At 39.9% G+C, this 26,040-nt stretch overlaps 2 protein-coding genes across 4 annotated transcripts in view; both read left to right on the forward strand.

Moving 5' to 3' along the window:
• Positions 1-4,370: 4,370 nt before the first annotated feature.
• LOC309705510 (mortality factor 4-like protein 1) lies at positions 4,371-15,074 on the forward strand. Of its 3 annotated transcripts, XR_014276569.1 has the most exons (13): positions 4,371-4,581; positions 4,930-4,976; positions 5,071-5,138; positions 5,256-5,342; positions 6,678-6,758; positions 6,953-6,978; positions 7,188-7,276; positions 7,587-7,688; positions 8,131-8,219; positions 8,979-9,151; positions 10,222-10,771; positions 10,905-12,435; positions 14,504-14,542. XR_014276569.1 is itself a non-coding variant. In XM_082531394.1 (12 exons), the coding sequence occupies exons 1-12, from the start codon at positions 4,542-4,544 to the stop codon at positions 14,586-14,588; spliced, it is 972 nt and encodes a 323-aa protein (XP_082387520.1). In that variant the 5' UTR covers positions 4,376-4,541; the 3' UTR covers positions 14,589-15,074. The 3 variants fall into 3 exon arrangements, 1 of the variants encoding a protein (XP_082387520.1); XR_014276568.1 differs by having other exon boundaries at positions 10,222-12,435; XM_082531394.1 differs by lacking the exon at positions 10,222-10,771 and having other exon boundaries at positions 4,376-4,581; positions 12,351-12,435; positions 14,504-15,074.
• Positions 15,075-18,172: 3,098 nt separating this feature from the next.
• Positions 18,173-26,040, forward strand: part of uacab (uveal autoantigen with coiled-coil domains and ankyrin repeats b) — a 40,460-nt gene continuing 32,592 nt past the window's right edge. The window contains exon 1 of the mRNA XM_082540849.1: positions 18,173-18,406. Within this exon, the coding sequence (XP_082396975.1) occupies positions 18,359-18,406 (48 nt within the window). The 5' untranslated portion in view covers positions 18,173-18,358. The remainder of the gene's footprint in view (positions 18,407-26,040) is intronic.

Here is a 26,040-nt window from a genome sequence, read left to right on the forward strand (position 1 = left end):
CTACCTTTTATGAAACCAGTTTGGTCAGGATGAATTAAGAGGGGGTTATTTTCTCCAGTCTCCTTGAGAGAGCTTTGCAGATTATTTTAAGGTCTACATTTATAAGGGATATTGGACGATAGCTTGAGGGATATACAGGGTCTTTGCCTGGTTTTAGCAGGAGATTAATGTTTGCAGAATTCATATTTGATGGAAGTCTGCCCTTTTCTTTAATTTCCAACAACGTTCTGTAGAAAACTGGTGCTAGAATCGACCAGAATTCTTTGTAGAATTCTGCAGGAAAGCCATCTGGACCTGGAGCCTTATTATTGTGCATACTTATCAGGGCTTCCTGGAGTTCACCTGGTGTCAGTGGTGAATCCAGTGCCATTGCTTGAGTGTCCAATAATTTTGGAAGAGTTATGTTGTCCAAAAACTGATCAATTTCTTTTTTTTTTAGATGGGTTTATTTGTGGTGAATACAACGTTTTATAGAAATCCCTGAAAATGTTGTTTATTTGTATCGGATCATATAATGTGTTCCAGATGAATCTTGAACAGCACATATAGTTGTTTTTTCCTTATTTATTTTTAGCTGGTTTGCTAGAAATTGACCGGATTTATTACCATGTTCATAATTTTGTAAGCGTAGTCTTTGTAATAAGAATTTTGTTTTTTTTTTTTATCAATTATCTCATTTAATTCTAGTTTTGTTTTGCGTATTTTGTTCAATGTTTCCTGATCTTGGTGGGACGCGTAGGCTTCTTCTAGTGATTTGATGTTTTTTTCTAATTCCTGAATATTTTGGTTTTCTTTTTTCTTTTTATGTGATGAGAAAGAAATTATTTTACCTCTCATCACAGCTTTCCCTGCTTCCCATAGAACAGAAGCTGATGTTCCGGGAGTGTCATTATAGTCTAAATATGAAGTCCACTCTTTTTTAAAATATTTAATAAAGTCTTCATCTTTAAGTAGTGATATATTAAATCTCCAGTTTTTACTTGCCGTAGTATTATTCTTGTGCATTAGTGTTAAAGATACAGGAACAACAAAGTTTTTTGCAGCTGTTTACCTAAAAATGCAGCCAAGGCGTTTTTTTAAATAAACATTTCAAACTATTTACAGAACAATCAGCTGTTCTGCGTCAAATCTGATGCCACACAAATTATTTGTGCCACTCCAAAAAAAATTTTCTGTCCACTACGAGATAAAGGAGAACAACAGCCTGATACCTGCAGGCCTGACAACAGGAGATGTATCACTCCTGTAACACCTGTAACATTCAGCAGTCGCCTCATTGTTCTGACACACACAACAAAACTATTGACTACACTACACTCTAACTACACAAGATTTGCGCTAAACGTCGCAAATCTCTCACATCTCAAAACACCGCCGTCACTCCTAAACAGAGATGGGCAGTAACGCGTTACTTGTAACGCGTTACTGTAATCTGATTACTTTTTCAGGTAACGAGTAAAGTAAGGGATTACTATTGCAAAAACGGTAATTAGATTACCGTTTTTACCTACTTTCCCGTAGGAACGCTGCGTTACTGCGTTACTAAAACCATGATTTTTTTTTTGCAAGAATGTCTCATGACAGTGACGTAAGCGAGTGCAACGTTCGTGACAACAGCTGTGTGCAGATCAACAGTGCATCATATATTGAGTGCAGAGAGAGTATGAGCATGCAGCGTTTAAAGCGTGGAAGTACTGACCTTATTTTGAGTTTGATTCCATAAAAAGTGACAAAAACATTAGTGTCCGTTGTGCGTGGGAAGAAAACTTCTTTTTACAGCGAAAAAAAACCCCTAAACTTCCAAGCAAGCACCAAGTGCGCTAAGATGTAATGGGAAACTCACAGAGAAACTCGCGGATTCTTCCACTGACCGCTGCGGCACACCTGCACCAGGGTAAACCTCCGCCTACGCCACTCCTGCTTTACAGGTGAAAATAGAGCAACAGGACCGCTAATCTTTGATGTTATTTATTTTCTGCTGTGTTTTATTTGCATCTATTTGAAAGACTGAGTGTAAACACACAAAAAATATATATTTTATGTGCTGGAATGTGCAGAAAATAAGTTTAAATGTTAAACAAATTTCTTCCAGTCAGAGAATGTTGCATATAATTTAATTTTTGCTTGATGCATAAAGTTAAAAGGTTAAAACTAATAAAACAAGTTTTAAAAAGAGACGTTTCCATTTGATTACATTTTGTATGATGGATTATGTAGAAAAAGTAGAATTGGGCTGAAAGATCTATCGCTTTATCACCTCTTCAGGTTGTAAATCGTGTTTTAAAAAAGTAACCTAGTAACTAAGTAATTAATTACTTTTGAAAATAAGTAATCAGTAAAGTAACGGGATTACTTTTTTGGGGGAGTAATCGGTAATTAGTTACTGATTACTTTTTTCAAGTAACTTGACCAACACTGCTCCTAAAACTTCCCCCCTCCCTAAACAACTAAATGCCTTGTTGCCATATCATTTTTTTGGATTGGTGACATGGTACATTTTTCGACCAATAGGAAAGGGAGGGGTTTTTTGGCTTTGTTTTTGCTCACAGGTGGAGAGCGCTTTTTAGGTTTTCCTTACAAAACACCGTTTTTACTGTTTCTTCCTGCAGTAAATATAAACAACAATAGTATTCAGGAAGCACACAAGCACAAACACACAAGATATCATTGGAAAGGCCAGAATGTCCTCTACTGAGCACAACAGGACTTATTAGGGTAGCTCAAATAAGTCAAAAATATATATAGACCATTAAAAAGGATAGGCTGGTTCTCAGGAAGTAATTTTGCTTCCAGGAGCCAGAACGGTTTGTCATTTTTAAAGTGTTCTTGGGCAACAGTCTGCCAAGATTTCTGAAGGTCTTTCAAAGTTTTTCTTTGGACATTGGCTGTTTTTCACTCATTTTCAGTCCAGTCCTTGATCTGGACTATTTTCAGAGGAATGTTTTGTTTGTTAAGCTACTTGCAACTGGAAAGTCAGTAGCAACAGGTATTATGGAGTGATGAATCCAGATTTGAAACTTTTCTCATCATCAATATGTACGGATGAGTTCTGGAGAGAAGTACAACAGTGAGTGTCTACAGCCATCTGCAAAGGACGGCGGAGGCTGTGTAGTGGTTTAGGCCTGCATTTCAACCAGCAGTGTTTAGGAAGCTTGCCAAAATGATGGCATAATGAACACAGAAAAGTACCATGAGATTTCCATCTACTACTTGGAGATGGTGTGATTGGCAACAGCTTGTTCACCATTATAATGATCCCCAAAACACTGCCAGTGCAGTCAAAGCATACCTGGATAGGTATGCCAATCCAGTTCAGTCATGGATTGGCCTCCCCAGAGCTCGGACCTCAACATTATTGAAGCAGTGTGGGCTGATCTTAAATCATCAGAGAACAGAACAAAAGGCAGCCAGCATTGATAGAAGAAACTATTTAAAGAAACTTTAATGTAGCTTGATTAAGAAAGTTCAGGATTTGATAAAGAATACAGGTGGTCTTATCAAATATTGACTTTACTATATTTACATGTATCTTTGTCCATGTTTCAACAAATAATAGCACCTATTTGATAATTTACTAGTACACTGAAATGAGAGTGACTCAGGACTTTGGCGCAGTATTGTATTGCATGAACTTCCCTGACCTGCAAATGAAAACACTTAGAATTTGGCACATTTTATCCTTGCAATTAAAAATACATATATCTCATATGATGTTGTGATTGCAGTGTGACAACTCAGAGTTCATGAGAAATATGTGGCCCAAAAATTGTTTGCCAGCCAGAAAAGGCTAAAAACTCCTGGCACACTGAGGGCACAAAAATTTCATCCTTCTTCTGTCTGTTGCTTGACAGAAATATAACTACATTTACGATGTTTAGAATCTGTTGGTTTGTGGCTATATAAGACCAAAAAAATTAAAACTTGAAAACCTACAGCTGGTTGAAGCCAGCATGTGACTGGGTGAGCACTGCCCCTGATGATGTTTTGTGCTCATTTGAGGTAGGTGGCAATGCCCTCCAGGGATAGCAACTGGCAGCCAGTAATCTTTCCCTCTGTTTTTACCACTCCTTACATGGCATACAGTCTGGATACCACACTGGTAAGCATTAGAAATTATTCAACTGCAGCACCATAGAAAGAAATGAGCAGTCTCCCCTAATGACACCTTGAGAAATTTAAACGCTACTAATACTGAAGGGGCTGGGTTTTTCCTGCAGACAAATCACCTCTTGGATGTTAGTGGTGTGTGTGTGTGTGTGCGCGCGCGCGCGTGTAGTAGATATTTGCATATTTATGAATATACAATCTTTAGTCTGCCTGAAAGTCAGAGAAAATCATTGTCTGTACGAGTTTGACGAGGAGCATTTGAACGCAGCACGCCCCCAGGGGCTTGACGGTGGTCAGGTGACCCGCAGCAGGCAGGCCATTCTCGGCTTCCCCTGGCTTTGGCTCCAATGTCGGAGGTGTTTGTGCCTGGAAGAAATGGACTCTGGCAATGCAAGAATTTAATCATTCAGAGGTCCGAACAGTTGACTCCGTGAATGGCGCCAAAACAGGACCCTAAACCGAAATTTCAAGAAGGTCGGTAGGGGGGAAAAAAGCACCGATGATGCCCAGTTAGCGGCTGGAAGGGGGCGGGTTTGTTGTTGTTGTTCTTGCAGCTGCAGCTCGACGATAGTGATCCCTAGGGAAGGCGAAAGAGGCTTTATAAAGCTCAGATATCAATGAAAACATAGCTTACGTTGACGTAACATCACAATGAAGCGCATACAATAAAGCTAGCTCAAGCTTTACAGACGCTAACGGAAGGCTAACTGTTAGCTAGCTTTGCTGTTCATGCTCTGCGTTAGCGGCTCGTTTGATTACATTAGTTGTGGGTGTAATGAACATCATAACGTGCTTTTGACATTAGTTTTCCCCTCCTCGTAGGTGAAAGAGTCCTGTGCTTTCACGGGCCATTGCTCTATGAAGCAAAGGTTTGTCCCGATACTTTATGAGGGTCTTATTACTCATTTATTCCCAGTTAAAAATAAACTGATCCAAGGCCTGTGTGTTTTCTCGCTTTTACAGTGTGTCAAGATCAACGTAAAGGATAAGCAGATTAAATACTTCATTCATTACAGCGGATGGAACAAAAAGTGAGCAGCTTGAGTTGAATATAGGCTGACATTTCTCTCTGTGCGTCTATTTGGATAGGAATTATAACACTGTGATGACGTTTGAGAATCTGTGATGGGTTTTTTCTTCCTTTGCAGCTGGGATGAATGGGTTCCTGAAAGCAGAGTTCTCAAATATGTGGACAGCAACCTTGCCAAACAAAAAGAGCTTCAAAAGGCCAATCAGTGAGTTAACCTCTTCCCACACAGACATGACCAAGAAGTGTTTTTGTGAGTTTTCGGTTCTTCCTAATGTCCAGTCAGCTTTTTAGAGTTTCTGTCAAAGAAAAGCAGCGAGAAGAAAAGTAGGGGGCCGTTTGTGCTCTGTTTTGGGCATGACTGGATAAATTTAGAATTTGCAGCTTTTAGAGTTGACATTACACAATATGGTCTGCCCAATCGCATCCAATTACAGATTCTTGGGAGGTAAAGTAAATAAGTAAATGCTATATCAATATATTGATCAGTATTTTTGTGTGGATACATACGTATATAATCAGATTTTCACTATACTGTTTTTGTGATATCTTAATGTTAAAATCAGCTTTATTGCGAGTTCCGTAGTATTTACAGGTCATTTTTGTTTTCCCGTGAACAAGAATGAATCAAAAATAAGATAAAATGGAGAGCTATAAGAATATGAGATGCATATGTTAAAATAAGTATGAAATATCAAAGTATAAATATGAATTACACAAGCTATATTAAAGCTTACATACAGTTTTATAGTTGTTACTGTCAGTGTATATAAATATAGTGTGTACATGGATTCTTATGAAGCTTATATGGATTATTCTAGTCTGTGTATGTTATGGTGCAAATGAGGAAACGTCAGTGTAAGACTGAATGTGTAGGTAGCACCAGTATTGTTCTCTGTACACAAGAGCAGCAGAAAAGTCCTTTAAGTAAAGGCTGAACGTTCTTTATTCTGTTTTTCAGATATTTTCAGAAATCTCAGATATCATTAGATATGTGTTTTTGTGATTAACATGAACTTTACTGTCAGTTCTGCCATATGATATACATGATACGTAATATTAGACATATTTAACACATAAAGTTATGTTGATAGGGGAAAACGGCGGGGTGGTTTTTACTTTTCCAGAAGAGATTGTACAACTTATTGAGCAACGTGCCACGAGAACACTGTCTGACTCCACATCACACACCACTGTCTGCAAATGGAACAGAGTGTTTTGTAAACAGGCTACACAGCAGGTAGCTATGCATGTTAGCAGTTTTTTCAATGCCAGATGCCCTTGGTGATTTGTGTCTCCTCCCAGAATCGACCCAGGGATCTTTAACTTATTTGTAAACCGCTACACTGTGAGGCCACTTTGGAAACAGTTAAGTCAGTGCTGCAGACAGTGTATTTCTAAAATACCCCCCCACCCCCAATCAAACAGCAAGGCCGTGTCTGCATCACCACGGTGTGATACATCACTACAACTCAACGGTGGTCAGTAAAAGTAATTTAGATACATTTCTATAATTGTGCTCTCTCTTGATTTTTTTCTGCAGGGATCATTATGTTGAGGGAAAGATGAGGGGCTTAGCACCAAGCAAGAAGATTGCTGCTGTGCAGCAGAAAAATGTTGATCTGTGAGTGTCCAGCTTCTTTTCCCTCCTGTAATAATTCATTTAATAACTCAGTTCTTGTGATGCAACCTTGATGATATTATTTATTAAAGTGCTATATGCTCGCATGTAGTCAAAGCAATGAATTACATTAAGACAACTTGAGGTATATGTGTCAAATCATAAGAACAATCATGATGTCTTTTTTTGCATTGTAGGAAAGTGAAAAAGGCAAAACAGAAGAGTAAGTCAAATATTTGTACAAAATGTTTATTGAATTTTGTAGCTTTCTTCCAGAATATTTTTTGTTCTTATAGTAAAGATCTTTGGTGTTGTGGCTTCATGAGGTTCAAGTACTGTTGTATTTGTGGAGTCTGATGCGATCTGAGACTTATTAATAAACATATTCACCTTTTATTTCTGTGTATTATTTAAGCTGTCCTTTTCTTTTAGCCCCAGGGCCAGGTGAAGGTACCAGCAGCGGCGAGATGCCCCAGGGGCCACGAAAGAAGAGGGCTCGGGTTGATCCCACAGTGGAGAGTGTATGTATCATCATGTATTGGAACTGGACTTTTTATAAGAATAACAACTGAGCTTCTTTCTTGAGGTGTGAGCAGAATGAGGAAAATACTGAGATGTTGGGGGGGGGGGGGAAGGTCCACACTCAAGGCAGTACAAAACATCCTGGTCCTGTATCATTTCTTCAATAAGCTTGTGAAATTGTTCAAAGAGTCAGTTATTCCTGCATGAGTGAACCAGTCTACCCCGTGGGTGTAAAACCCACACTTGCTATCACAAATACACAAAAACTTTTAAAAGCAGCAAGGTCATATAGTGTGTGTGTGTATCCAGGAGGAGATGTTCACCAACCGTGTGGAAGTGAAGGTGAAGATCCCAGAGGAGTTGAAACCCTGGCTGGTGGATGACTGGGACCTCATTACCCGACAGAAACAGGTGAAAATAAAATCACAGCAGGTTTCACTTGTTTCCTTCATATTTATCCATATATTTATGGAAATGCGATGGCTAGAAATGTCAGGTTCTGGACCACTTGTGCTCGTTTGTCTCTGATTGCACAATGGATCCCAAAATCTTGGGTCAAACTGACCCACCCAATACGTGATATAGTGAAGCAACACTGCTAATGACAGCTGGACCTCTGGCTACCGCTCACATCCTAAACTGCAGTTTCTAATGGACAGGTCTGAAGAGAGCGCTTCAGCCAGAATCACTATCTGGAGCATGCTCATTTGTTCTTCTCATTTCAAAGTCAGAACATGCACAGGATGCTCTGCAATGTAGGACTGAGAGTAAATGTTACAGTTGAGTTTGAAATGAGTTGATGTCTGGATGTTTTTATTGATGGAAATGCTTGTGTAACATTTCTGTTGCTTAGTTATTTCATCTGCCAGCTAAGAAGAATGTAGAGACCATCTTGGAGGACTATGCAAACTACAAGAAATCAAAAGGAAACTCGGACAATAAGTAAGAGTAAACATCCTGACGTTCTCAGAATAATGGAGGCGTGAGGAAGCACTGATATCCTGTGATGAAAATGTTCAGCGGCACAGCATCTGTCAACCACATAAGACTTAAATTCCTTCCACTTTACAAATTTGCTTTTAATAGAGATACTTGTAAACACTTACTAACACATATACCATTAGCTGAACTATATTTTTAAGGGCACAACACCACTGATCTCACTAAAACTGTAAGTTGTGCATTTTGTGCATTATAGCCTTCACAGTAAGTCAAACAGTGCTTTTAAACCACAGGAATTCTTTTAATTATTTTGGATACACGACTCAATTTTTTCCCTCTCTCAGAATTGTGGAAACTGGGCGCTAACTTATTTTTTAGGCTCTTTTTTAAAGCTTTTTTTAGGCATCCTTTATCTGAGTACTTCTTTAAATATCACAGCATGCTGCCTTTTTGCATCAAAATAAAAATACACCAGAATAAGTAAGTTTTTGTAGTCTTTTTTTCTTTTTTTTAATAGTCTGTAGCCAGTTATTGGGGTGGCAGTTGCTGTTACCAGTCTTCTTATAATAGTACTTGTGTGCTTTCTCACATTTGCTGCATCACAGCGCAACAAAAACAACTTTGAGAAGAAGTAAGCCCAGTGATTTCTCTCATGCAACTGTTCAAAACTGTACTATTGACTGTTCTATAGAGAGCTGACCTCTGCTGTCTCCAGTTATCTCTCCAAATACGTGACTTTTTTCTTCTCCGTTCGCTTAGGGAATATGCTGTGAGTGAAGTGGTGGCAGGGATCCGGGAGTACTTCAACGTCATGCTGGGCACTCAGCTGCTTTACAAGTTTGAGAGGCCGCAGTACGCCGAGATCCTGGCCGAACACGCGGATGTGCCAATGTCTCAGGTGTATGGAGCACCGCACCTGCTGCGTCTGTTTGGTAGGAACACGTGAAACATAGACAGTGTATCCGGAAAGTGTTCACAGCACATCAATTGTTCCACATTTTGTGATGTTACAGCCTTTTTCCTAAATGGATTAAATTCATTTTCACCTCACAATTCTACACACAGTATCCCATATTGACAAAGTGAAAACAGTTTGCTTTAAAATTCTTGCAAATTTATTGAAAATATAATATTTGCACACGTTTTTACGTATTTGTTCAATACTTTTTTGAAGCACCTTTGGCAGGAGCTTCTCCCACTTTTCTTTGCTGAACCTCTCCATCTGGTTGGATGGAGAGGATCACTCCACAGCCATTTTTAGATCTCTAGGGGTGTTCAGCGGTGTGAAAGTCTGGGCTCTGGCTGGGCCACTCAAGGAAATCCAAGAATAAAGCCACTCTTTTGATATCTTGGCTGTGTGGTTATAGTCATTGTCCTGTTGGGAGATGAATGTTCTCAGTCACCTCCATGACTAAGGCTCTTCTTTCCCAATTGCTCAGGTTCGTCATGAGGCCAGTTCTAGAGATGAGGAAGGCCAATGTGCTCAGTGGAAGCTTCAGTGCTGCTTCAGTTTTTCTGTACCCTTCCCCAGACCTGTGCCTCAGTACAATCCTGTCTCCAAGGTCTACAGACACTTACTTGGACTTCATGGCTTAGTTTGTGCTCTGACATGACCTGCAACTATGAGACCTTATATCGACAGCTATGTTTCTTTCCAAATCATGTCCAGTGAACTGAGTTTACCACAGGTGGACATTCAAGCTGTAGAAACATTTGAACAGATGATCAGTGGAAACAGGATGCGGCTGAGCTCAGTTTTGAATGTCATGCAAGTTTGCAGACTGTTTTTTTTTTTAACTTTGTCATTATTCAGTATTGAAAAAAAAAATGTAATCCATTTTGGAACAAGGTTGTAAAATGACAATGTGTGGAACAAGTGAAGGACTGTGAATACTTTCTGGATGCACTGTAAACTATATGAAGCGTAATCAAGTTCGCACTTGGTAACAAGAAAAAAACAGAAAAAAATCTTAAATAAATTTGGTCGCTGTTTGCTTCACAGATGCTTGTTTGGGCATCTCAGACTGTTTGTGTTCGAAAGTCCTGCTCCATGATGAAATGATAACTCTTGTAACAGGGCGGACCTTAGCGGCTGGAAACACAGTGAGATGGACCAAGGCAAGAGTAGTGGAACAAGAATGCATTTATTTCCTATACAGCTCTCCTTACAACAATTAACTTGTCAAGCTTCTTCACAGCACAAAAAAATCCACGCTCTAATGACAACTGGCAGCCTTAAATATGTTCAGCTGTCACAGACTTAACCATTATTCCACTCTCAGGTAAATTCTTAAATCCCAACCTTCCCCCACAGTATACAATATATCAATAAGAATAAATAAATACATAAATACATTTTCACATTTACATATTAATAAATATTTCACACTTTAATGTTACACCAAACCCAATATTATAAAAACCCAGAAACCCAAGCACAAAAAGATTCACCACACTCTTTACCAATGGTCTCTCCTGGAACCTTTAAATGGTGTCTGGACCCCTGGGGAAACATTTGCCCAAACACCTTGAAGAAGACACAGGCAAGAAAGGTGAGTAATCATTATCTTACAAACACCTATTTGCACCACTTTTATCCCTAGATTTCACACACCCATTTGCATTAGTTTTCCTTACTGGTAAACCTTAATCACAATCTCAATCACCATTCTTCTCTCCTGACAGACAACCACCACATTCCTTGACGAGGAGCAGCTGCGCAGGATCTGAAATAAGGCTACCAACTGATTTTAAAATTCCCAATAAATAGTCAATAAATATTTAAACTGCTTGTGTGCAAATCCATGCTTAAAGTGCAATGCTCATAAAGTGCTTGATAAGGTGCTTTTAATAAAGTGAAAGGTGTGCTCCAAAGTGCTATACATATAATATAATATAAATAAATGCAGTAAGGGAGTCCTCTTCCTTACAACTCTTCATTTTCATTTTAGAAAAAGGAGACAAAGTCACAGAGAGCCTAATGAATGTGCTAGGTAGAGTAAGTGAGAGCAAGATTGTGTTGCTGTAACAAGGCATGTCCCACTGTTAATTTCATTTACACTGAAAACCACAGGATGATACGGTTAAACTCCTCGTTGGCTTTTAACCTGGGAGGACAAAAACCTGGGGACACGGTGCACAACTCCATAAATGCTGAGCTAAAGGGAGAGAAAAAAGTGGTCTCACTCTACTGAAGACCTCTGTTTGGTCTCAGTGTCCTACCTGAAGACCCAGATCTCATTAGCAGTGATGCTCCTCCGCATGAACGTTGCTTCAAAGAAGTTGATTTTGCTCTCAGTGCAAGTTTAAATTGCAGTTGCCAGTCAGATCAGAACTTCCAAAGACAGAAAAATAGTAGGAATGCAGTACAAAGTGGCAAAATTTGAAGCTGGAAACATTTTTTTGCTTTTCACGGGCACAAGGCCCATTAAAAGTATGTGCTCCTAATCATCATGCTTCTTTTTACATGTCGCAGCAGAATTTATATCTGCTCCTTTCAGTTCAGTTAATTCAATATTTCTGGTTCACCTTTTAAGCAGTTTTGTAAATTCGTGGATGAAAGTGCTAAATAGGCTCGAAGAGAAGTCCCAATGTAAAAGGATTGAAGTATTAGTTATTGTACACAAAATAGCTTTATGGCTACTTCAACTATGATGACTCATCTGGATTGTTAGACGTGACTGAAATTAGCTGAAATTTCATTTTATTATTATTTTTTCCTAACAGTCTGGAAAAATGTCAGAGGCCTCCACCTGTAAAACCATTCCTGTTTTGGGGGGTGTCTCATTGTTGCCCCTCTAGCTCACATGTTGATAATTTCATTCACACCAAAGCACCAGACAACCCCCTCTGCTACTGAACTAACCAGATTAAAATCCCACATTTAACTGACTTTATGCTATACTCTCATTACAACTTGGTCCTTATTCCCTGATTTTCTTTTAAGCAGTTTATTTAAAGTATTATTTATTTAGATGTTTGTAGCACCAGTCAGTTTATTTGAAAAGTAGGCTTCTCCCCTCTTTATGTCACATTTTTCGATTGTGGTGATGTTATAGAAATCTTACCTCAATCTCCAAATTTACCGTATGCAATGCTGCTCATACGCTGTATGTTGTCCTCCACCAACAGTTCGTATTGGAGCCATGCTGGCCTACACTCCCCTGGATGAGAAGAGTCTGGCTCTGTTGCTCAGTTACCTCCAAGATTTCCTCAAGTAAGCTTTTAACTCCCAGCACAACACCAGTCACTCCATGTCATGTTTGGCCGATTTTCAAATGTCATGTTGTATTCACATTCACATTAGTGCAGCCAGGCTTGTTGCAGTTCCTCAAAACATAAGCCATGAAATCGATTTTCTGCTCTGGAAAGTATTTTTCTTGAGACTAACCGTACACGTTGCAGCGCGTTATGACAGACTGAGGTACCGTGCCATTCTTTGGGACTGAATCCAAATTGAAATTGGTCTCTTAGATCACTTGTGCGTGATGTTTAGTTGTTTTGATGTGTGAACAGCACTGCGGATACATCTACACTAACTGATACAGTGGTGACATAACATGACTTGCAGATATGGTACGGTCTATATGGTTGGCCTCGGGCTGTGTGAGAGACATGATTGAGAGAGAAAGTAATTCTGACCTCTCCCCTCTTGACCAAAAAAAGACCTGCAGGGCGGAGACACTCCTTTTTTATATATAGAAGTCTTTTCAGCTGAAGGACAGGAGTGTGACAGGATAAAGCACCCATGCACACCTAACCTGTAGGGCCATGACTTCATACCAAGGCGTGTTTCAGAATGGTGCTCTATGAGTGAAGTACAGCCAGGCAGGGGAAGAACACATTTGCAAACCGCTGTTGTAGTGCAGCAACATTCACTCTCTGGGCCTGTGTGTCATGGTTATCACAATGGAGGGAAGCAAGAATGATGAAATTTGGCAACTCCAGCCAAAGCTTATCTGAAAATTGGGTGCAAATCCACCCAGCCAATAAAATCTGGCCATTATTCGCTCCAGAGTTTTGTCATATCCCAAATGCCCTGCCATGGGGTTATAATGAGGCGCTTGGAAAATCGTTTCTCGGCAGCTTTTTGGCACCAGCACCTGGTTGTGTTCCTCCTCTGTGCGACTCACTCGATAATGCTTATACTTAGTCAATACAAAGTGTGTGTAGGTCAGCACTGTGTCAGGGCGCACCATGTGACCATCAGTTCTTATCACTTGGTCAATGGATAGCTTAGGGTGTCATCAACACACTGCTCTGATGGGAAATCTCTCATAGAGTGAATTACAAGGCCTTCTTGTGAGGGCCCTGCCAGACGGCAGCATCGGACAACCCACAGATACTACATGCTCCTACAGGTCGTGAATGCATCCCCACACACTACCTCAACAGGTTATTACAAGTGCCCACTCTTCCTCGGGCCAGCGAAATGCCTTTGTTTTGGCCTGAAAGATCTCCATTAATCAGAATCAGAAAGACTTTATTTATCCCCAAGGAGCAATTAAGATACAACAGAGCAGCATGACGTTGAAGATAAGGACAGGGCATAAACAGGCAATAAGAGTGAGATAGTAAATACACAGAATATACTGTATATTTTAAAATTACACAGTTTTAAAATTAAAGTGACTGAGGGTTCATTTCCCTTGCCCAGTGCAATGGAGGGAACCACAGGGGGCAGTGGGAGCAGTGGTGAACCAGCCGAAACCCCACCCTGACACCACACACTGCTCCACCCCTCCCCTGCTGCTGAGCCACAAATCTCCCCCCTACACAAGTACATATGGAGGTTTTAATTTCTTAAATGCACCATCTTACTGCAGTTTCTTATCCTGACTGTTTTGCATAGAGAAGACGAAGGGTAGACAAAAATGCAGACACTGCTGTCATTTCCTATATAACTTGTAGACTTATTGAAGTAAAACACTGGTGATTTAGCTTTGAGCCTTCATCACCGATCCAAAGCGTAGTCATTTCCTTGATGCTTGGAAAGGTTTTTTTTTCTTTATAAGAATAAGAAAACAAACATTCTCATTGAGTTCTCAATATGACTTTCCCATAAAGTTTTTTTTTCTGCCAGTTTGTTTACATACATATAGAATCAAACTAAACTCGACTTTTATTCAGAGTTGTAATTTGGCAGCAAAGCATCTGCCACAATCTAATCTTACTGTAACAGTCATTTTGTAAATGCATGAGCCTGACGACTGCTGAACAACACACTCTGCACCAGGCGTTCCTGCTTCCCTCCTCACTGACAGTCAGTTGTTTGTTTCCTTCAGGTACCTGGTAAAGAATTCATCGACCCTTTTCAGTGCCAGCGACTATGAGGTCGCACCCCCAGAGTACCACCGCAAAGCTGTGTGAGAGCTCTCAGCAAACCTCTTTCCTATTGAGACACCTCATCCCACTCTCCCAGACCACAACTGAAATATCCGTGACTACCCTTTGGATCGCAGTCTTTGGCGATATTTTTCACTTGAACTGATTTGCTTCCCCCGCCAGGGTCTCAGGAGCTCGTCACGGTTAAGAAGAAAAAAAAATTGTGAAACCTTTTTAACTGAGTCACTTTTCTTTTTTCCCCTTTTCCTTTTCATGTACCTTTTTTTTTTTTCATATAAAAGTGTAGTTCTTCATCGTCCGTTACCACAGAGCAGCTCTTCTGTGTTTTTGCATTCCAGCTGATAGATATTTGTTGCATGTGGGTATTTATTGGTGTTTCTTCGGCCAAATGAGGTGCAGTTTAATGCTGGTCCTCAGTCAGTGTTCAGCAGTTAATGTTTTTGTATCTGTATCTTGTGTATTTGTATCAGTTTGTAAAAAGAAAAAAAAAATATATGTTTATACACAGTATCCAGCTCGTTTACTGTGCGTTCTTTTTCACATCAAGTAAATTATTTGGTTTTATCTCTCTCCTTTCAAGACATATCTTGCTGTAAATGTCGCTTATAATTAAAAGCAGCAGCAGGAAATGAAATTGAAAACAGAGAGCCATCCTCCTGCTAAGTTTTGGTTTAGTATTCACCTGACGAGACACAGGGTCAAAGTATCTTTCAATTACATGTGTTGACTGTTAAAGTGCAAATCAGTTTTCAGTGTTAATCCTGCAAATGTAAAACATCCAAAATGCCTACAACCAGATTTTGACACCACATGACAGACTACAACATACATATCCCCACATCAGCATGGGAAAATTACCAAGGAATTATTAAACATGATCCAGTCATGGAGTCTGATTCCTATATATGTTGGTGTGTGTTTGTAATTTGAAATGACTTTTACTGGTCAGTAAATGGAGTTCTGTGGACTAAAAAATGTGCCCTGAAAAATGTTGTATGAGAGTTAGAGAAATATACATATCATAAACAGTGCTGTGCAGATGTCTTGAGCCACCCCTCATTTCTTTATATTTTGCTTTTTTACATTTTTTGGAGTGCCTTTGAACAATAGTTCTTCAGGGTTCTTGGAGGTCTTTTTTTATGCAGTGGCTGCTTTTTTACTCATTTTCAGTTCAGTCCTTGTACCTGGCCATTCTAAGAGATAGGTTTGTTTCTTTAAGCATAGAGTCACTCAGTGTCAGGGGTGAACCAGTGCTGTCTACAGACAAAGAACCTATTTTAAAGTATTGTTGGATACTTTATGATGCACACTTGGGTGGACAAAAAAAACTTCAAGATATGAGTCTGTAAGTTGCTTTTACTTGTCTGCACAGAAACACAGGCACTTCAGGTCAGCGGAGCTGCGCTCTGCAGGCTGTCAGTGCACTAAACGAATCAGGGCCTCTATGACCAACTCTAAGGACGCCCAAGCTGCCCCAACCCTTCTCTGTGCGAGCTTCACTCATGGGAATCATACTTCACCTACTCAAACATATGTCCAGAATAATGAAGATGTAAATAAACGTTAACAATAAGTAACCCAATAAAATAAAATGATGCCCAGTATCTATGAAAATACATTCTTCTGTGTCCCAACATTCAATGAGTCCCACATTTACTAGCAGTCTGTCCTAAAAACACATCATTTTGTCCCATTTATTTTGTTGATTTTATGAAATAGTCCAAAAAATTCAGTTTGACAGACACAAAATTGGATTTTTGCACCAACAAGGTGATTCCCAAAGAGCTATCAGCCCAACACTTGGCAGTCTGTGCATGCTGTGCAGTGTGTCTTTAAAATATTTGCTGGTCTCAGTGGAAGGGTGGCTGTCAATAAGTTATTCTTAAGTAAGGGAAACGGGGAGAAAAGGCTGAGGTATGTCAAAGTGGGTAAGAAATCCTCAGAATTGTACACTTCGGTCCTGAAGCACCGTTTTTGTCTGTACTACATTTAAAAGTTGCATGTGTATAAATTTTTGTGTTTAATTATAGTTGTACACAGCACATCTGGAGTCAGGATGGAACCACAGGAGCAGCGTGTTAGGGACACACTGCTTCCATTCCAAGGACTCTTGCAGGTTAATCCACCTATGATACTGATGACAAATACTGCATATAAATATGGATTAAACACTACCATTTTTTATCTGCGCATGAGCTGTGAATGCGGGCACACTGTGGGTGTGGCAGGTAAAAAATTCCTGACAGCGAGCAAATGCTGACACCATGACACCTGCCTCAGTCTGTGATTTGCAGTCAAACGTTTAATGCCAGGTCACTGCACGCGGGTGCGCACACACCCAAATGTGTGGATGAGAAATGCTCTCCAAGGAAACGTGGCTGTGGTAAGGGTGTTGCCATGGGGACGTAGACAAAGGAAGAGACACGCAGCATCAAAGTCTCGGTCTTATAAAGTCTTGGTAGCTTTAAGGACAGTGAAAAATACAATATGAGAGGAACACCAGGAAATCCTCCTCTTGGGAATAATTCATGAGACCTGTTAATAGATGTTAACTGTTATTGAGTAGCATTGTAACAGTAAGCCTATATACCAGCTGTTATGTTAGTTTGCCTGTTTATTTACTGGCTGATTCACTTAATCACCCTGCTCTGGGTGACCACAAGAGGGCAGCCTTTTCCCTTCCCCCAATTTGCTATTGTTTTTCCCTCTTTGTAGATTTTACAGTTGAATGCACTTGATATATTTTTATGAGGCGAAATAAAGGGAGAGAGAAAAGAAGCATAAAACAGACTGTAAACTGAAGACAGCAGGGAGCAGTCTGCTAATTGAACACCTTATACTGACTATATTTGGATACATACCCTCACTGTTTAATAATTTAATATTTAATCAGTCAACCACTGTAAACTTTGGCCTAAGAAAGTAATTTTCTTGTGACACACATTTGATATTATATTAACTCAGTCGTGTATCTAAAAAAACCTTTAACATAAAAGAGTCGTTTAAAGACTCTTCAGAGCATTCCAATTCCAAACATTCCTATTCCAAATAATGGCAAAATAACAGCTTGTAGAGGAAAATCGATTTCATCACTGGTGTTGCACTTGCAAAAAAAAAAAAAAAAAAAAAAACTCTTACAAATGCTTTATGCTTTTGTTGTTGCTGTTTTCCTTTTTTCTTTGCAAGGTATAAAGTTACCAACCCTTCAAATAGGCTCATACGCGGGTAAACTGGTGAGATCTGTGAGGTGTTTAAGTGCACATTTCGATACAATACGTTGGACTTTGACATGAGGGCAATGACAGGTAAACGCACAGTTATTATTAAAATATGTTTCGGGGCACTCTGGGGAGGAGGGGGGATTAGAGGATATTGTGATGTTTAAACAGCAGATAGTTGTTTTTGTTTTTTAAATTCAGTTTACATCGATGTTTACAGGTAACTGTTTGTAGGTGTTTCATTCTTCAGGTAATCCTGACGTCACGCCGGGTTCTGTCCCAGGACGACTCCAACTATTCCCAGCGGCCACTCTCCAAGGAAGTCCCGCCCTCCGCAACTGCCCATTGGATTAAAGGTGAACAGAACGCGGTTGGTTTGGTTTGATTGGCTCACAGGTTGTCAGTCGCAGTGCGACGGGAGTTTCGGGAGTTTGAGGTCAGGTGAAACCTGCTCTGTGAGGAAAACGGCGCAGATTAAACGTACTTTGCGACTACCTTCAGCATTGCTTTTGCACTTTTTAATGAACTTGTCCAGTGCGGGAAAAGTTTAACACCGGAGACCAACAACTTTAAAAGATGAAGAGCCTCAAGTATCGATTGAAAAAGCACGAAGTTACCATAACAGTAAGTTGATCGTTTGTTTTCTCGGTTTTGCTCATTTTCCCCGTTTCCCACCACTGGAGCGGTCAGCTGTGAGTTCATGGACGGCGCTGGGACCCGACGCTGTGTTGTACCTCCGCGGGTTGCTGTCTGTAACCCTCGCCTCTCTGTCTTAGCGACCACGCTAACCGCGGTCATGTTCCCACGGTGGCTGCCCGCGCGCTCCCCTGGAAAATAGACACCCCGCCAGCACGTTCAAGCACCTGCACACACACGCGCGCGCGCAAGCGGAGGTCGTGGCCTGCTCGACACAGATTATTATACTGCAGATTTAGGCCAGGTTCAGATTGTTATAACCTGGCCTAAATCTGCTGGAGCTGTGCTGTTGTTGTTGTTGTTGTTGTTGTTGTTGACAAAGCGCGCTCTGGAAGAAAGCACCACAATTCAATACCACAAAGTGCCTGTTCTGCTGTTTTTTTTGTTTTATCACAGGGGACATTTGTGGTCATTAAAAAAACAAAAAAAAAAAACGCTGTCGTGCACTTTGACCCACCTTTCATTTCTGTCTTGTGAACACACTGAGAGCTTTTAAATTATGTTTGTTTTTTGGTTGTTTAAATGCACCAGTGTGTTCTCTTTACCAGCCTACAGCTACTGAAACCATGTCCGTGAAACCTTTCTGTAGATCTGTTTAAGAAAAAGTCTGTAATCGTCTTCAGGATCCCGCTTGAACAAGGATTTAGTGTGGTGGTGAACTGCTTGTGTTTCTAATATTTTGTCCATCGTATTTGGATCAACATGAATGGTAGACATATTTGGAGACTGGAGCTTGGTGTTCCCCATTCAATGCTTACATAATGTAAAAGCAGGAAAAACAATGGTGCCTGTTTTATGTTTATTTTGTTTAACAAAAGCAGCGCATTATTATTTTTATTAATACACGATTAATTATTACAGAGCAGCAGACCTTCAAACTTGAGGACAGGTGGGCCTAAGTTGTTTACCGTGAAGTACGGCATGACATACATGACAAAGTTGGAATTGATTGGGTGGAATTGATTCTTCACAATCCAGCGATGACGTATGAACTTTGCTGAATAGACAGCCATCACAATTCTGCACAGTTCAGCATGCAGTGGGTGTCTGGCACTGCACTCTGTTTTCGGCTCCCAGCAATTACCATGAGAAAGGCACAAAGCCAGAGGAGCTGTGTGTGGTAAACTATCCGGCCCCCATTGAAATAAAAGGAGAGAGGGAGCGAAGAGAAGAGAAGCCTTTCGAGATTGAAATGGTATTGTATGTGTATTGACGGCTGTCTCACCCCCTCTGACAGAAGTAGAGACACCCTTTAAAAAAAAAAAGAAAAAGAAAAAAAGAACCATGAAAACCAAAAAAGCTTGCAGACTTTATGTTCCACTTGTTTCAAAGCACCCTGAGGAAAAGCTCGATGTGGGCTGTGTTGAGGAAACAGATGTGACATTTACACTGGGCTAAAATTCCCGTTGCATTCCTCTATGAAGGCAGAAGAGGAAATATTAGCACACCTACAGATAAAAGGTGTGTTTAAAAAAAACTCAACAAAACAAAACATGGGTAATAATTTAAAATGTTTAACAAACCTGTTCTGCTTCAGGTAAGATCTTTGTGCTTGCACTGGTAAACAAACACATAGAAGAAGTATGTCATCACCACCTGTTGCACTTTGAAATTTGTGAAACGCAAATCAACCAGTCAATCACTCACTGAGGCATTAAGGTGAACGGCATTAAGTGCTAAACGTTTTAGATGTGTGCCTCGCTCACTGGCTCACAATGAGGTGAACTTGCTTGCTCTTTCTGGGTAGCGTGACTAATCATTAAGAAATACATGCACATTTTTCAAGTAGGAGAGGCAATCATGGGGGTGGGGGGTATTGAAACTGTAACTCAATCCTGGCCAAAGAAAACAAATCCATGGAGGAAACTCCATCTTTCCCCACTCCTTTTGTAACTGTATCAGTTGTGCTCCCTGTTGTTGAAATTCAGAGAAAAAAGGTTTTGTTTTTTAACAAAGAAGCCATAAGCATCATATTTAGTGTCATTACCGTTGTCTTCCACAGTTGCCTGCTTATTGGCTAATCAGGTTTTCCTGTCACGCATTACCAAGAACTTATTTCAGCTGAGGAATGCTGACTATGTTACCAAACAAAGCTGAAAACTTAGTATCCAGGTTTCAAAATGCCATGGCATTCCCTTAATACCAGCTGTAGATTAAAGACAGGATGAAGTCTGTTGGTTTGGCTCACAGTTGCAAAAGGCAAGCCTCCAGTTTCAGTTATTCTTTTGTGTAGAGGCCTATTCTTCTGTGGAGAAGCGTGATTAACTACAAGGCTTCGTACGACAAGCATTGTCATGTTTAAATGCCATGATCATGTGATGGAAAGAAGCGACACAAGATTGTTTTTTCTGTCTGACAGTATGGGGCTGTACCTGTTCCACTCAGTTTAGCTGCTGATATTTTCTGAATGTTGAAGTTCACATGTAATCATTGTCTGTTCCTAAAAGACATTCCTTTGTGGAAAATAATATTGGGTTATGAAAAGCAGATCCCTATCAAAATAAAAATAAATATAAAGCAAAAAGAAAATGTGCCTAGGAATGTCCTCAGCAAGATTCCGATCAGCATTCCTCAAACATTTTAGATAACCACATACTCGGATTGCAAAAAAAAAAAAAAAGTGATATCTGTTTGTTTCAGGAGATATCGGTGTGCTTTCAGAGCCGAGGCTACAGAGGTACGAGCAGAAAGTTATAACTCCAGCAGGGTAACCAGAGAAAAATGATTTCCTGGTTAGATTTGAGATTTGGCTGCACTGTCGCAGTATCTGCTTGTTGTCACAGTAAACATCCATCGTGTCAGCTGGATTTTGTGCATTCAGTACAGCCCATGAAACTGAAATCACTGAGATGCACAAATGATTTGGTTATCAGAGAAGGAGACACTAAACCTGTCAGACATCAGTTTGAGTGCCTTGATGATAGAAAGTCTTTCTAATGCAGATTCATCCATGAGAGCCTTGTAAGACCAGGATGAGCAAAGCAAAACTGAGGTTTGGGTTTTTTTTTCTCGAGATATGGCTGTTAGAACCAGCTAAAATGTTCTGTGTTACTTGCCTATAGTTGTTTAATTCATTAGGGCTGCACGATTTTGCATAAAATGAGAATCACGATTTTTTTGCTTAGAATTGAGATCACGATTCTCTCACGATTTTCTTTTCCAGTATAAATATTTATTGCACTTATTAACTGCACATCAACTTCGTAACAGTTGAGACTGAACATAAAAACAATAAATAAACATAAAAATAACAAATGTCTCACATTTGGTCATTGCCGCAAAATGTTGTACTGCTTGAAATTCCGTCTCCACCGTTGCTCGACGCTGTGTGTATAGAGCAGGTAGTGCAACAATAGAAAAATAGTTGCGGGACGGCACTGTGTAGCGTTTGTCTAGGGTGTTGATCATTTTCCTAAATCCCTCGTTTTGCACAGTGTTGATGGGAGCCATATCTTTGGTCAGGTGATAAGTAATAGCCTCCGTAATTTCTTTGTGCCTGCGGGAGTTCGACGGGTATAGGGAAGCGCTGTATAAGGTTCCCGTTATTGATGTTTGGGTGGTTGACCGGGACGGATTTTCTCCTGTCACTTTCTCGTCATCCCTGATGTGCTCTCCGTTGTTTTTTTTTAGCAGCCAGCTTCTGTATCACGTGGTATAAGGCTCCGCCCTTGTTATTTGTTGAGCAGGAAGAGTGAGCGCTTGTTTTCATGCAGATTACGTCCCGGATCAAAATGCGGTACAATCGTCGTCGTCTTTTTTTCTTTCTTTTTTTTTTCTTTTTTAAATCATTGTCATTTGGAAATTAGATCGCACATAAGTATGAATTGAGATTGCGATTTTCTAACGATTAATCGTGCAGCCCTATAATTCATTGTATTGTTGTGGCAGACACCCCTCCTGGTCAGTTCTTGAGAAAGGCTTCTTTTCATTGGCCTCTGTTAAATCCACAATCAAATTTAGGGACCTTCTCCTCACAAGGTTTTGAATAATTAGGCCCCATCTTATCTAAAAGATTTCGTAGTACCATATCACCCGAATAGAGCACGTCGCTCTCAGAGTGCAGACTTACTTGAAGCTCCTAGGGTATTTAAAGGTAGGATTGAAGGCAGAGCCTTCAGCTTTCAGGCCCCTCTTCTGTGGAACCAGCTCCCAGCTTGGATTAAGGAGACAGACACCCCCTCTACTTTTCAGATCAGGCTTAAAACTTTTCTTTCTTAAAGCATAAATTTACAGCTGGATCAGGTGACCCTGAATCCTCCCATAGTTACGCTGCAATGATACACTGAGTATTCCTTACTCACCTTTTTCCACTCTCTCTGTTTATACATTACTCTGCATGTAATCATTAGTTATTGTTAATCTCTTACACACTTCCTGCTTTACTGAGGCCTAAAGCCAGATCTGTACCTCTGTCAGATCTCCTGTGGATGGTGGCATGTTGGGGCACCTACTTGTAAACAGCAGATATACAGGATACAAGGCTGTGGTATATGAGTGGCTAAAAATCACTGCAAAATAGAGTTTCCGGGAGAAAATGCAGTGTGTAATAATAAAAAATGCAGCTTCACTTAGTTTTCCTTGTGATATGTGGTGAAATGTGGCTGCCCTACTGTATTGGGTAGGTATGGCAATGTTTTGCAATGTCAAACAAATCAAATCAAATAAAACATGTCTGCTACTGTTGGATGATTGTCGGTTATGCTACCACTGAGCGATGACATCAGTGCTTAAAGATGCTCATCTACGTTGTCCTAAGCCGTCATTATACACCTGCACCTACATCATGTGTCCATGATCCAATATCATTAAAAGTCTGCTGAGCCCATCGTAACGTTTAGTGTAAGGATAGGAGAAGGAAAGGTCAGGAAATGAAATAGTCCAAGGTCTACATGTAACATAGTAACACAACATGTAGACGTTGTAATAGATTATAAGAAGTGTGAGTGGGCTGACGTCCAGGTGAAGGACTGCGTCTTTTTCTCTAGCTTTCATTTCACTCGTAGGAAGCAAAGTATTTTGCTTGATGTTAAGAAAACTTAGACAAGTTTCGGATGTCTGTATCTGTATGTTGTTCAAATTCAGTCTGTTCCCTGACAGTACAATTTTTCAACACATGAAATTTTATATCTGTGTTTTGTTCTGCTCTATCGTCCATCTGTCTTCTATGACTGCTTAGTATTTTCTACATGACGTTCGCTTGAATTGTGACTTATTTGTCGGTGAAATCAGAGGAACAGTAAAACTCAAGTTATTGTCTAAAAGTTACAAAGTTCAGCTAGGCAGACTTTAAGTTCTAGCATATAATACATTATATGGTTATGTTTTTGCTTTTGCACTTGTTTTTCATCATTATAATATCACCTATAGGTCTGGGTGATTACTTGGGTTTTGGACCCAGATCACTTCGCAAGGCTCCTGATTACGGTAGCCGTAATGCTCCAACAATCCATCAAGCCGTGCGGCTTTGTAGCTTACCAAAGTTGTACTAAAACATTTTTGACAGATTTCTGCACGCCATGTACCACATAAAATCGGTTCGAGGTCAGTAAACACAACCAGAATTCATACATAAGGCACACTGTCGATTTTTGAGAAAATTAAAGGATTTTGCGCCTTGTAGTGTGGAAAATATGTTATACAGAAGAATGGAATATATCGCGATATATATCGTTACCGCACATGCTTCAAGTTATACCTCCATATGGATTTTAGGCCATATCGCCCAGCCCTATGAAAAACATAGATCCAGTTTATGACCTGGTGATGGCCCGATAAGTATGTGTTTAGATTATTGTCTCATTGCTTCACTTGTGGTTTTCGGCACGTAGCTGGAGGCTGTATGTTTTGTGAGTTACAGGACTCGCGTTGAATTCTTATGACATGACTGCAACTGTAAAAATGCCTCTGGTTAGTTAGCACTAAAGGTATTTTTATCACCAATAAATTTTATGGTGGTGAATGGCAGTCACTCTGCAGCTCGCTGTAGGTCAGTGTTCATGGTCACTGTAGTTTTTTTTCTTTTCTATTTTTTTCTGGCAGTTTTGTTTTTGGATGGTTTTTGCATTGTGTACGAGCCATATTTAAAACATGAAGAGGGAAGCTCAGACCTGTCAGTTTAATGACTGATCATGAAGACCCCATTAGCCTCCTGACAGGTTGAACACTAATGAGAAGCTTCCTTTAGGCAAATTTGTAGCAGCACACTGTAATGAAAGGGTATTTGCTGCTTTTCTAGTATAACCAGCGTTGTTCTTGGGCTTTGATTATGTTAAGGATTTCAGCAGCAAGTGTGACTGAACGCGTAAAGCTTATTTATTAAATCTGTATCTGACTTTAACATTAATCTTGATGTTTAAAGGTTTTTTTTTTCATTCACAATGATATGAATTTGTGTCCCAACTTTTTATTGTTATATTCATAAATCCCTCCTTAAAAAAAAAACCTATCAACTTTTATATTCTCAGAGTTCAGGTTTTTGAGCTTGGGAATGAATTTAATTGTTAAGAGAAATTAGTAGTAACATAGTACTCCATATTTCCTGGCGTCCTGATCACACGCAGATTTTTTTTTCTCTCTTCCCAGGGCTTGCATGTTCAATAATGGTGAAATGTAGGATCCTCCCTTACCCTTTAAGTAGTGTTATTTTACAAAATAGAGAGCGGGATTGGGAGGTGTTGTTGATGGCAAAAGTACTGTGGGACAGTGGAGGCACATGCAGCAGGAATGTTTTGTTGGGAAGTTGAAACGACTCTGGTTTCAAAGTTGTTTTTAACAAAAGGAGGGTGTGGATGGGAGAAGGGAACGTGATGGTTCCAAACCTTTAGGCAGTGATCGCTATCAGCTTCTTTAGATGTTTCTCTGCTCAGGGATAAAAATGGTGATTGTGATAAAGTCTCACAATGAGCTCGGTGCAGATTTGACTTTCCTGCTTCTTTGTTTCGAGGCTTTGTTTGAAATTTCTTTCTTTTTTTCTTTTTCTTTTTTTGGAAGGTCAGTTAGGTGATAACAAAGGTTTTGTATATTTTATTGTGTAGTTAAAGAAATCAGTGTTACGTGCTTGCTTTGCTGGACTGCAACACTGTCTATCTCACTGAGTGACAAAGGCCTCAAATACATTAAGAAAACTACAAATTTGGCTAACAAAAATAAAAATAACAATAAAATAAATTGAGAGTATGCTTTTTTTTTTTTTTTTTTAAACAGCCACGCACTTTTCGTGTAGCTCAAGCCAGGGTGACTAAAGGAAAGCCTTGAGTCAACATGATCTATCAAAGAGCTGTCTTAATAAAACCCTCGTGGTTTCAAAGATGCTGTGGAAGGATTATTTGTTACCCGCAGCTGCTTTTAAGTCTAGGCACTTATCTTAGTATCTTGGTACTGACCTTTTCAGAAATGGTACCGGCTAATTACTCATTAGAATTGAGCCTGTGTGAAACCAAATTTGCTCTTTTTTCCCACCTGCCTGGTGTCACATGCTGAGGTTTGTCAAGCCTGCGGTTACTGTCACTCCTTGGCGATCTCTGTAAAGATCTGCTGCTGTGTTTTTACCCTCTGCAGAGTGC

Source organism: Aulonocara stuartgranti, assembly GCF_965226115.1.
Source record: "Aulonocara stuartgranti genome assembly, chromosome: 1".
NCBI classification, from domain to species: Eukaryota; Metazoa; Chordata; class Actinopteri; order Cichliformes; family Cichlidae; genus Aulonocara; species Aulonocara stuartgranti.